This window comes from Rhinichthys klamathensis, unplaced genomic scaffold (assembly GCF_029890125.1).
Source record: "Rhinichthys klamathensis goyatoka isolate OS25496 unplaced genomic scaffold, OSU_Roscu_1.1 h1tg000040l_1, whole genome shotgun sequence".
NCBI lineage: Eukaryota > Metazoa > Chordata > Actinopteri > Cypriniformes > Leuciscidae > Rhinichthys > Rhinichthys klamathensis.
This window is the reverse complement of record NW_026606587.1, coordinates 136,183-149,582: the sequence shown is the minus strand read 5'-3', so window position 1 is coordinate 149,582 and position 13,400 is coordinate 136,183. Positions and strand designations below refer to the sequence as shown.

The 13,400-nt window shown below is 38.0% G+C and overlaps 1 protein-coding gene across 2 annotated transcripts in view; it reads left to right on the top strand.

The window, feature by feature from the left end:
- Window positions 1-13,400, top strand: part of kcnip3a (Kv channel interacting protein 3a, calsenilin) — a 72,795-nt gene that overhangs the window by 34,036 nt on the left and 25,359 nt on the right. Inside the window, exon 1 of one of the 2 annotated variants that reach the window (XM_056246538.1) lies at window positions 5,304-5,436. The exons of the other annotated variant lie outside the window; for it this stretch is intronic. Within the exon in view, the coding sequence (XP_056102513.1) occupies window positions 5,331-5,436 (106 nt within the window). The 5' untranslated portion in view covers window positions 5,304-5,330. Of the gene's footprint in view, window positions 1-5,303; window positions 5,437-13,400 lie in introns of those variants that run through there. 2 annotated transcript variants of the gene reach the window in all.

The window sequence follows — 13,400 nt, the reverse complement described above, 5'->3', positions numbered from 1 at the left end:
TGTGGGCGCGGGACAGCGGGCACATTTATTACACTGGAAACACTGTCGGTTAGGGCCGACTGAATGTGTGTTGGTTTCGTTTTTACAGAAACCAAGGGACACGCAGCGTGTAGTGTAAGCGGGCATTGTGTTATGGGCGCGTTCACTACATTTTGTGCACAATCGACCTGAGTCGATTTTATTTGTGCTAGCCCTGCACCGTGGCGGGCTGTGTCTGGGTGTGGGAATGGGCACTGGGGCGTGGGCATTCTTATAACACTCATAACACCATCAGCCGTGGCCGGAACACCAGAAAATGCACTCTTTATTGGATTTATCTGGGTAGCCGTAAAAACGGCTTTTGTGCGCAGGCAAACGGGCTGAGACACCGGCTGGCTCACTGCGAAATACACTGGGACAGTCACGATGCTTGGAACTGACCGAGCGAGAAGTTTTGGTGGAGAACCAGCCACAGCGGGATCTGAACACCGTCGCTTTCCTAGAGTGGCTAGGAAGGCTTTGAGGCCTCGGGCTTGATCTCAATCCTCGGCCGGGGCCCGCGCTGAGGGGGGCGGCGTCCAGCAGAGCGAGAGCGCGGTCTTTGGTCTCGGGCGTGGCGGCGCTGTGAAGCGGCGGGCGGTGCAGGTTGCGGCTCAGAGCTGCGACCAGACGGCTGTTTTGAGCGGCCTGCAGCGGAGCTCGAGCGCTTCGGAAGGAAGTGCTTCATAGCCTGTGAAGTCTTCTGCACCTCCATGAATCTGTCCGCGAAATCTTTGACGGCAGATCCGAAGAGGCCCGCTGGTGAAATGGGCGCGTCGAGGAACACAGAGCGCTCGGCTTCCGTCATCTCGGACAGCGTCAGCCATAAGTGTCTCTCAGCCACGGTGAGAGAGGCCATATTCCGTCCTATGGCCTGTGCAGCGGCTTTAGCAGCGCGAAGAGCGAGGTCTGTAGCACTTCTCAGGTCCGCCACGCAGATCGCTTCGGGTCCTTCCTCGTCCAGTTTAAGGAGAAGGTCGGCCTGGAAGATCTGCAGGATAGCCATAGTGTGCAGCGCTGAAACTGCTTGCCCGGCGGCGGTGTAAGCGCGTCTGTGCATAGCTGATGTCACTCGGCAGGCTTTAGAGAGGAGCGTCGTGTGAGCGCGCCGTCCAGCGGAGGGCGGGCAAAGATGAGACGCTACAGCTGGCTCAACAGGGGGAACGGAGAGGTACCCTCTGTCCTTCGCACCATCCACCGTGGAGAAAGCAGCCGAGGCAGAGGTACGCAGCCTGGCGGAGAAGGGGGCGTTCCACGACTTAGTCGCTTCCTCGTGTAGTTCAGGGAGGAAGGGGGCGGGCCTTGACTTCGACGGAGCCTCGTCTTTCCCGAGAAAGCGTCCGTCCAGTCTGTTGCGCGGCGGTTGCGAGCTTTGGCGGGCTGGAGAGAGCTCGGGAGCGCGCTGGGCGCGGCGCTTCTTGCGGCGCTTCTTGCGCCGCAGCACCACGGCGGGCTGTGGTGAAGGCTCGGAGAATGATGCCAGGCGAGTCCTCAGAGTCAGCATGGGCAAAAGCTCGCAATGAGGGCATCCGCCGTCAGCGAGCGATAGCCGCGTGATCCTCACCCAGGCAGGACACACAGATGACAGTGACGGTCTCCGTCGCTGAGTGGGGCGCGGCACAAGCCACAGGAAGGCATCTTTAAAAAGACGCAGCTCTTTTGTGACGAGAAGTGAAAGTCGCGTCAAGTAAGCGAGCTAACACTTCTCAGCAGAGTTAAATACAGTAGGATATAAAAGGATATAGCACGCCGGAAAGCGCAGCAGGTACGGCAGTTGAAGGCGGCGAGGCCAGCGACTCCAGAAGCTCGTCCCGCTGAAAAGCTTGCTTCGACGGCGCGGCTTCTCACTCCGGATCCAGCGATGCGTGTGCTTCGCTGAAGAGATGAAAATCAGCTTGTACCAGCCTAACGAGGATATTTATAGGGCGAGACCACGCCCTTTCTAGCGGGACGTGACGATATGGGCGCGGGTTGCCCCCATTGGTCATTACGTCACGCAGAGTCTCTCGATAGGCTGCTGCATTTGCCGCAAGAGCAACCAATAGGCACGCGAGCTGTCTCGCCTGTGTCTGCTTGCTGCTGCAAAGCGTTTTACATTAATATAAAATTAAGGATAATTTTTGGCTTCAATATCTCGTGGAAAAGAGGTTTTCCCCATAGCGTAAGCTGGGAGTTGAGTGCGCCTGTTTTCAGCACCAATGAAAACCAACTCAGAGAAAACACGCTATGTTAAAAAATTCCCTCTATTTCATTTCAATTTTGCACATTTGTATAGAGACGTGAACTCCGGGGTCAGGAGGGAATGAATAATGTCCAAGCCAAGACAGAAACTGGTAATTTCTTCTCTGTTTTTTTTTTTGTGTGTGTTGAAAATCTGCAGAAAACTGTGGAATGGATTTAGCATGGTAAAATGTGTTAAAATGGAGATGAATGAAATTGGGCCTTATTATTAGAAATGTTCAGAAAATGTTGGCCACATTTTACAAATCTTCCAATGTTCTCTGCACATTCAAAACATCCAGTTTTTTAAAAGTTTTTAAATCGTTCTGGATAAAGTTGTAACATTAAAAAGTGTTAGATGAACGTCCAACTAAAAAAAGTTTCAGAAAGAAAAGTTCCACAATTGATGTATAAATAATGTTTTGTGCTAAGTTTTGATAACATCATAAAGATCAGAAAACTTTGAAGGAACGTTCTATTATCGTTACTGGAAGAACTTTGAGAGAACCTTGCCCGAACGTTAGCCAAAGTTCTGAGAACGTTCCATTAAAACCCCATGGCTATTTGACTGAAAATGTAATTAATAAAAAGTGAAAAATAGCTTTTAAAGGATTTTCTGTTTGCATAAAAAGGGTCTGGTTTTTACAAGATGTAAAGATAATCATGGACAAAGAATCTGTTTGATAATATTTTCATTTTCTGCAATCTGTCAACAAATATCTGTTTGATCTATATTCTCTTGACTGCTTGCAAGTCAACTTTAAAAAAAAAGACTGTGACAGAAAAAGAAATTGCGGCATCAGCAGGGGCAGTGCAGGTTTAGTAACAGAATATGATCATAAGTCTTGCTAATTAAGCATTTATATGTGCCTTAAATAGTCAGATCGACTCAATCTGTTGTCTCATGTTTCTGTGGCCTTCAGCCAGGTCAGCCAATGAGGACACAAAAGATAGGAAAGAGACTTGTGACTGTCGTAAATGTATCACAAACCAGTATCCACTAGCGCCTCACAGTGGACAGTGCAATCCATTACACTACACACTATTTCTGTCAAGAGTTTACTGCCAATCAAAAGTCAGTAAGATTTCATTTAAAGAAGTTAGTACTTTTACTCAGCAAGAATGCATTCAATTGATTAAAAGTGACAGTAAAGACATTTATAATGTTATAAAATTCAAATAAATGCTGTTATTTTTAACTATCTATTCATCAAACAATCCTAAAAAAATGTATCTTGGTTTCCACTAAACTATTAAGGCCTAATCCTGGCTTAATCTAAACCCTGTCTGTGAAACCAGGCCAAAATCAATCTAATTTAATCCTCCATTTGACGGTTTATGTGCTCGGATGTTTTCTATTGGTTAAACAATTGTTCAAAACAAGACATGGTTTGTAGTACTGATTATTGACATCCATTCATCTGTCTTTCATGCCGCTGGCTTATACCATATGGGACGAGGGAGAATATGTAAAATAAGTATGGTGAAAAAAGGGTTAATAGAACATTAAGGGAACAAAATGGGAAGGTTAGGGGAACGTTCTGCAAACCTAAAACAAAACATTCTATTTCCATAATGAAAACTTTCCTAGCATGTTTTGAACGTTCCCAGAATGTTAGTTAGTTTTGAGTTCCCTGAACATTCCTGGAACCAAAAAATTACACACAATTATTTTTAACATTGATAATAATAAAAAATGTTTCTTAAGAACCAAATCAGCATATTAGAATGATTTCTGAAGGATCATGTGACACCAAAGACTGTAGGAATGATGCTGAAAATTTTGAAAAAATACTTTTAAAAACATTAATCAAACCTACTGACCCCATACTTCTGAATTTTAGTGTATATTATTAAAAGACTGAAAAATATTCCTGATCTAGTGCACAAAAAAAATTAATAAATGACAAAGTAAAGAGAAATAACAAAGCAAACAAGGAGTTAACAAAAAAAAATATTTTGAATTGTAATAAGATTTCAGAAAATTACAGTTTTATTGTATTTTTGATCAAATAAATGCAGCCTTTAAGAACATAAGAGACTTCTTTCAAAAGCATATAGCATTGAATTTTATCAATAATAAATATACATTTAAATTACAATAAATAAATATGACTTGACTTGATATGATAAAATAATTAAATTCATAATAAGTCAAGTCAATTCACATTTATTTATATAGCGTTTACAATACAGATCGTTTCAAAGCAGCTTTACAGAGATAACAGGAAAATAATGCAACAAAGTTTGTTTCCAGGTGATGTTTAATTTTTGTTGAAAAAAAGTTATTAATTTAGTTCATTTATATATAGCCACTCTGGAGAAAACGGTGATGTCATCGTCCAGCACAGTTCAGTTCTCATACAATGGTGTCAATGCAGGCAGATCAATATTATTGTTGAATATTAAATTAAATGTCTCCAACTAAGCAAGCCAAAAGCCAATGGCGACAAAGGTGAAAAAGGCGACAGTGGGAAAGAACCAAAACTCCATCAGGTGACAGAATGGAGAAAAAACCTTGAGAGAAACCAGGCTTGGGGGGGGGGGCTGTTCTTCCTCTAGCCAATGAACGGACAGTGGTATGATTATGATTCAGGCAGATTGGATTGGAACATTCAGAATATTATCCATTGTATGGATAGTATACAGTATATGGTACACCACAGCAGATCACTGTTGAAGACCGCCTATGCGCATTTTTAAAGATGCTTTGGTCTGTGCTCAACGCAGGGGTCTTGAAGCACATCTGTTTTATTCATATACTCACATTCATATTTTCACCTATGTGGGGTGGTCACGGTGTGAGAGGGAAAAAAATTCAAACATAGGCCACAGGAGAGAAAGAGTGTGCGTTGTGTTTTAAGTGAAAGGTCATTGTAGCACTTAGTCTTTGAAGTGTCTTTCTCCCTCACATGTATCTACCTGAGTGTCTGACCCATAGTCACCAAACAGACTGCTCAATGTGCTTTTGCACCAGACACACACACACACACACAGGTTGTCATCTGGTTTCTTGGAGAACAGCTGTTGGTTCATGCTCATTGTGGTTCCTGTTTTTAGCATATCTAGTGTGGTTTCTGTATCAGTCTATAATGGGGAGCGTGATGGCTACGCTCTCTTTAGAAGCGCGTCGGCGTTTCTCTCGACCCAGCTTCCTGGCTGACTGTCGTCACAGTACGGCTCGCTATCATCGCTCAGGTAACGCTTATCAAAACAACACTCTGTCTTTGAGCCGTCTGTGTTTTGTCACTTTTAATCGTTTGATACCCAAAGCCCGTTCAGTTTGGCATGTTAAAGACCCATTAGTGTTACTTTCATTGTAAAGTTATTAGAAAACATTAAAAGTTTTTTTTTTTTTTTCTGGTGTTCATTGTAAATGTATACAGTTTATTACATAGAATAAATATGGATGAAATGCAGATACATAGCTGACATGGAGTCAAGCAGCGTCCTGCAGCATATCATGCTTGCTCACTGTAAAAAAAAAAATGTTGGTTTAACCTGGTTACCTGAAAACTTAAAGGTTACCTGCAGGTTGCTTTAATTTTTAGTTCATTGAAATAAAAAATTTGAGTTAATCCAATGAAGGAGATTGGCTTAATTAATAGAAAATCAAAATATTATGAACCACATTAATTATTTAAGTTGATTTGACACAAGAAAATAAGTTGCGATAACAATTAATGCATGTAGTTGAGAGAATTATTCATTGAGAAAAAAATATTTGTCACATGCACCACTGGGTTATTTAGTTAACTGTCACCATTTTTAAATCATAGATCTTAACTTAAATGTTTGTAATTCATGAATGCTTTGGAATACAGACCTTCTTAAATAAAACACTTGTCAGATTATTGCAGAAGTGAAGCATCTTAAAAAATTTGTAAAAAAGTTATAGAAGTTTAAGTTTACTTTAAAGCAAATGCACCAAACTAAATATTTTTATTTCATACTAAATATATATTTTACATAATTTGGGCTGTAAAATTGCTAGAAAATCAATGCAATGTCTAAACAATTTGTGTTCCAAATGAAGTTGACATCACAAATATTGAGAAACATCTTCAAAGGGTGAATATTAAGTGTTTAATCTTTTAAAAGGTACCTAATTTATGAAGATTACTCAAATATGGCTGGAAGGACCTCAGAGAATCCTACAGACCAAAAAAGTACAACAGTTTATATAAGTAAAAACCACTCACCGCTCCTTAAAAACTGTCCATGTGAGGTGTGTAGACCAAAAAAGGAAAATGATTTTAAAAAGCCTCTATCACTCTATCAATGAAGAAAAGGACTAAAAAAAATGTGAGATAAAACCACTGTTTTAATGGCAAACGTTTCTTTCTCAGGGCCAATTTAGAAAAAGCATTTCAATTTTAATCCTGCAAGAAAAAGGAAAGTTATAGTTATAATTCTAATAAAAACATTCCTTCACACATGCAAAACGATGATTAAGGATTTTTAATGTAAATGAAATAGTAACCACCTGCTATATAGCACCTAAATACTTTCTTGATGTGGAAAAAGAAAAAGAAAAAATACAGGATTTATTTGTCTACCACCCAAATAGAAGTAGCATTTTATAGAAATAGATTTATGGATTATAACTTGGCTGTCAATTTAACACTTTAATTTAGTACAATTACTGTATAAATATAAAACGATGTATTAAAAATGGTCTGCATGCGTATTTAGCTATAAAACTGGTCTTTTTGAGCCACAGTCAATTGTAAAATGACTTACATAGGACAGCACATTAATACATTGGACTCTTATATGTCAGAAGAAAAGTTTATTCTGATAATTCTTTATGATATATGTGTCTATTAGTTGAACATTGATTGCTGTTGCTTCAGTTTTATGAAAGCAATAAGCCATTTTGGTCTGCATTGCCATCACTCAAAATTCTCATAAATGTCTGTAAATGGAGTTTCCTCTTGATCAAGACACTCATAGATTGACTGTCTCTCAGAGGAGGAGGGGATGAGGCTCTGGTAGACGGAGCTCATCCTGACACTGTTATTTTCTTGGAGTACGGCTGGCGATGAGTGTCGCCAATCCTAAACACAAGAGAACCGATCAATCCCACAGACTCTAGTTTATATGAGTTTGAAGTTAAAGACTCTTGCCTTTGTGTTTTCTGTGCTACAGTCTGGATTAGAAGTGCCACCCACCTCCCATGTGACTTTTGCTGTTCAAAAAGAATAGTTACTATTTTCTGCGTTAAGATTTACGTTAATCGTTGTAATTATTATAATAATATAATTTTACCTGTTTGCCTGCATTTCTTGTAGGATCCATGAAAGCAATGATACAAAAACACAATCACCACCATAGCACAGATGCAATATAGCCCATAATTGATCCACTCTGAAAATAATAATTCATAAAACTGATTATCATTGCAGCCACGATTTTAACCTCATGGTCTTGTTATACACTCAATATACAGTATTTGAATCGTTAAAAAGTAAAACAAAGAAGCATTATGATGAATAAGTTGGCCTGTTCTCAGACGTTTGTGCATCAACATCTTCACCATAAGTGTTATTTCAAAAGACTGTGGCTCTTAAAATACTGCAGAGCGACTATAAAGTATTTTGAGCTGAGAATGACAGGTGGAACGTATGAGTATGTACGTACGTATCCCTAATAAAGCATCATTGTGTGCTGATGGAGTTTGATTCAATGAGAGGTAAAATGCTGGCGCCTCTGCTGTCCAAAACACTTGAGGAAAAGCAGCAGATATGCAAAAAATTAAGATAAACAAAAATTTAATGCACAGTTTTTCCAAGTAATAATCAAGCAAACATCATGTTTTGAGGACAAATTTTTTTTTGATTATGTTAATAAGGAATAATTCACCTAAAAATACAAATTCTGTCGTCACTTACTCACCCTACTGGTGTTCCAAACCTGTATGACATTTTTTTTGTTGAACCAATTAGGTATTTTGAAAAACAATGTTGTTGTTTTTTCCCTTTGCTGTTGAAAGTCAATATCATTTGGACTAACGTTCTTTAAAATATCTAATTTTGTGTTTCGCAGATGAAAGACAGGCAGGTTTGAAACAAAATAAAGGTGAGTAAATCATGATAGAATTTGCATTTTTAGGTAAACGTAAGAAATCCTCTGGATATTTTGCAGATTGCAAATTATACGGAAGCAAGTATATCAGCATATTCAAACCAACCACAAGAACAAGCATACATGCAGCATTTCATACTTTGGGACTATCTCATTAGAAGATATTTGGAAGGGAAAAAAACAATTATTGAACAAAAATAATGGCTACTCACTTGCGATAGGAAATTTAGGTAATGCTGACAATGCAAGAGCTTCAAAGGGGCTTTTTACCCTTGGGCAAAAAGAGACTCCTCCTTAATAAACATACAGAGCACTCCTTCTCACTGAATACAGACAGAGAGACAGACAGATGGATAAGGTTTGCACAGTGATGTGTATTGTCCAGCAGAGGGCCCTGTACATACGCAGTCATCTGAAGTGAGGTTCTTCTCAAACGGAAGGCTGAGGCTGTGTCCTTCTTGTCCCGTCCTCCTCAGACTTAAACACTAGAATGAGAATGTCTATGCGCATGACCCCATGGTCACTGCACAAAAATGCTATCAAAACTTAATTTGGGAAAAATATCTTGTATTAAAAATCTTTATATTATCTGGCTTTGTTAATGCAATACAGTAAATGACAACCATCTGCTGTCTCCCCAACCCAGTGGCTAACACTATTCAATGAAAAAAATCGATAAGCAAAATGTACTTAATTTTTCTTTTGCAAGTTTTTGCACACATATTTTTAAGTAAATTCCACATATGGAATTAAGTCAAATCTACTTAGCTAAGTTGAGTAAAATTAACAAAGAAAATAAGTAACTAACTTGGCCAATTAAAGTTTGTAGAGTAATTTCTACTTAGTTGAAGTTTACTTTGCAATTCTCTGTTTTTTTTCAAGCACATTTAACTCAAACAATATAACTTAATTAAACCATGCTTTTAAAGTGCATGCTTTACTTAAAACATCTAAGTTATTAATACAGTAGATACTGTATAGACATTATATATATCTAGACGTAATGTGGTACCTGAACACAGAGATCTCAATACTTGGTACACAATACTGCCCTACAAAGCAAAAAGGCAGTAACTGCATTTTTTGGTCAAAAATGAGTTATTATCATTTTCATGACATTCAAGGCATCTTTTGTTATGTGACAAAACATCTTATCTCAAATGTGTGTCGTTTTGGAGAAAAATGGTAGTCGTTTGTACAGTAACTGCAAAAAGCCCTAGTGAAACAAAGCAAGAGTAGGCTACAGTAACATCCATTACTGTATTCTTGTTATGTTTTACCTAACAAAAAATAACCGTGTTGCTGCGTAGTGTAGTTACTGTTGCCATGGTGAACACACAGCTGATTTCGCGGCATCCTCACGGCTTCTAACTTCGCACAAATTTTGTATGAGATGGAGTGTTTTCCCTAATTGTTCGCGCGCGCGCGCTGAAGCACGTGTGTGACGCTCGAGCTGTTTTTTGCCTATATGAGGACACGGTCTTCACGGCAACCCGTCAAAATAAAAGTTCGGTTTAACTTGAAAGAAATATATTACTGCTGTACAGTAGAATTTAGAAACGTCTCGATGTAATAATACTAACACTAATACAAATAAATTAAGATTAAAACTTAATTTTTAAAGGAATAATCACAATTGTTCACAGTAAAGCTCATTGTGCAGCATGTTTTTTGACCCAAAATGTTTGTTTTTAAAATATGGTATAAGTTTAATAATAGTTTATAATAAAAGTTTCATGATTTCAATTAATTAGACATGATTTTTGATTACTAAAAATTTACACCACATATCCGTAACACGCCCGCTCCGCAACACTAGTTTCGCAACACAACATTTTTGAAAATGTTGTCCAAATGGTTCCAATTATTTCAAACACAGTTTATCAGACTCAGAGCCCAAGTTGTGGCAAAATAGTTTTTGGAGAATCTGTAGTTACTGCCTTTTCCCTTGGTATGGTGCCACATTTTTGGTAAGTAATACAAAGCAAGAATACAGTAACTGCAAAATAGGGGTAAATTATCAAATTAAATGTGAGGATTGATATGTACAAAGAATAAGCTAATATAAAGTAACAAAACAGCCACATGTCCAATAATCTACCTACAACTACTTAGGCTGGATGACAGGATAACTTTAAAGTCATTTTTCTCTGTTCTGCACTCTGCGTAGTTACTGCCTTTTTGCTTTGTAGGGCAGTATACACAATAACAGTAACATTCGTTGGATAATTTTTGAGTATGAATGTGTCATTTTGAGAGAACTCCAGATGTCACAAAACAGCAGGTTATTAAACCTAACAACAAACGCAATGATACAACAGTGTCAATACAGCTGTAATACAGTAACCAGTGTCAGAAAGTTGAGTAGGTTTTACTTAATTAAACTTAATTTTATAACATTGATCTTTACGCTTTCATTTCTACAAGCTTAAATTGAGTACTGATATAGAATTTACTTTGATGTTTAAATGCTTACCTGAACTAACTTTTTCATGTATACAGAAATTACATTTGTTTTTTCTGTAGTATTTACTTCACCAAAGAATAATTTTTATCAGTGTTGGCAGTTTATTTTTTTTAGTGATTAATTTGCATCTAAACAAAAGATAACATTCATCTACGATCTTACCTTGTCTTACTTTTCATAATGAACTCAGACAAGCTCAGTGCCGACTAATTTTCCGTCAGCTCTTTTCCGAGAATTGGTATGTGTGCAAAGGATTGTGGGTGATTGAAGGATGCGAAGGATACACTTAATGCATCCTTCAAAATTAGTTGAATGAAAACTGAGATGAAAACTTTTGAGATGAAAACTCATCTCTTCCGGGAGCACTTAACATAACCAGTGTTGGGGAAGTTACTTTTAAAAAGTAGTGTTTTCTCGTTACTCGTTACTTCTTAAAAAAGTAATCCGTTACTTTACTTAGTTACCCCCTTTGGAAAGTAACTTTTTATGTTACTCGTTACTTTTACGTTACTTTTATGTTGCTTGACTTTGGGCAGAACCCAATATCTGTTCCTAAATGTGTAGGCCTACATAAAATTCTACTATGAACTCTACTTATTGAAAAACTAGAAAAAAAACTAGAAAAAAAAGAGAGATTTTGAGATAGAAAAAAAAAATATTTATTTAAATAAGATTTGAAAAACCTGTATAAACTGAACACCAAAGCACAATATTAACTATTGAGCGGTGGTGACGCGTTCATGAAAAATGTCACAAAGAATCGGCAAAAGAAATGATTATGAATATCGAATATCAAATATAGCAAGGAGACATTTCAATTGTTTATTAATAAACAAGTGTTTTCTTTGTCAGTCAGTGTCGGCTGCAAAGATAAAGTTGACGATGCTGACTCGCGATCTTCACAGTAGTGAACGCGCCAGAGAGAAATGCACATTTCATATGGATTACATAAGCAGAGAGTCTGTTTTCTCTCGTTTTGAATAGTTTTGTTTTAAAGTACACATTTCAAGCTTTCTATATATTTCTCAGATCTTTGAGGCAAGTAGCTTGCGCTAAGTTTCGGTTCAGTTATGAGACGAGCTCAGTCCAAGCGCCGGCACGGAGCTCCTGAGAAGTCCTGATTATATTGCCTGCTATATTTACTGCTTATTTATTAAAGACAATTGGTTGATGAAACATTGATTAAAATTAAGATACAATTAATACAAAACGAAATTCACTTTAAAGAAAGGCTTTCTACAAAAACAAACTTAATGAAGTGGTCAAAATCATGTCTGCCCACTCCATTTGTCTCCCGATTGCGCATCTTATGCTCTTACTCATGCTTTTCACTTTTCATATAGCCTAATCAACATTGATGAAATTAAAAAATAAATGATTTTATTTAAACATAAATATGAAACTAAATCGTTTTCTTTAATGACTAGGCTACAACACGCAGTCTATACAGAGAAATGTAATATCGGAGCGGGATTTGAGCGAACCCCGTCTTACTGTAAGCATGTGGGGGTAGAGGTACGATTTTCAAGCAATCATCGAATATTATTTTGCTTGATATGCCAATCCTTAATATTTGGTGTTTTGAATGCCTGTTTGAGGTCTCTGTGAAAGATTTAAAGCAGTCTTTTAGTGCCGCTTTCAGAGCGGTCAAGTCCGAACAACTGTTACGTCCATAACATTGTTTCTTTCCTCATAAATGCGAACACGAAAAATTCAATACAATTAATATTTTATGTTCTGTGGAGAGCCAACCCTTCTTCATCCGGTGGGAGTATTACTTTTGGTTTGCGCAGTGTAATTCACAGAATTGATTGCTCTGCTACCAGCCTCTGTCACGTACCATGTGGAGCTTGTGACTATTGCAAGCGCGCAGCTGAGGAGACAGTGTTGCTGTCAAATTTGTCCATGGGGAAAAGTAACGTTGTGCGGAATTGAAAAAGGAACTACGTTTCGTTACCAAATTTTCAGTAGTAACGCGTTACACTACTTTTTACCCGAAAAAGTAGTTACGTTACTGTAACGCGTTACTTTGTAACGCGTTACACACAACACTGAACATAACATAATATTAAAAAATAATAAAAAATCCTTTCCTCTAAATCCTCGCTTGCCTGGCTTATGCTACTCCGAGCTATGTCTGAACTTTGTATTTTGAGCACTTCTTGCGTTGTTTTTGCCTCTTCACGATGACTCGCTTGGTTTAGTCCTCAGTTGTAAGTTGCTTTGGATAAAAGCGTCTGCTAAATGACTAAATGTAAATGTAAATGTAAATGTAAATGTGAATGAAGGACTAGCTTCCGAGGATCCTTCAAATTGCCAGATATGCAGCCTTAATTGATGACCTAAATGGAAAGAAAATCAAGAATGGAAAAGCAGCCATAGAGAACCCATAGACTTACATAAAGCACCTATAGACTAAAACCACAATAGTTAACTTAAAAATCAAAAAAGGAGATTAAAATAATCGTATGAACTTTTCCTTAAGAATAAAATGTAACTCAAATGCTAAACCAAGATTTCATTGATGTTGCTTTCCGCTACCAATGAGTGTAGTCCGGAATATTCTCCAAATAAATTATCACAGAAAATGCTCATAGAAAAAAAGTTC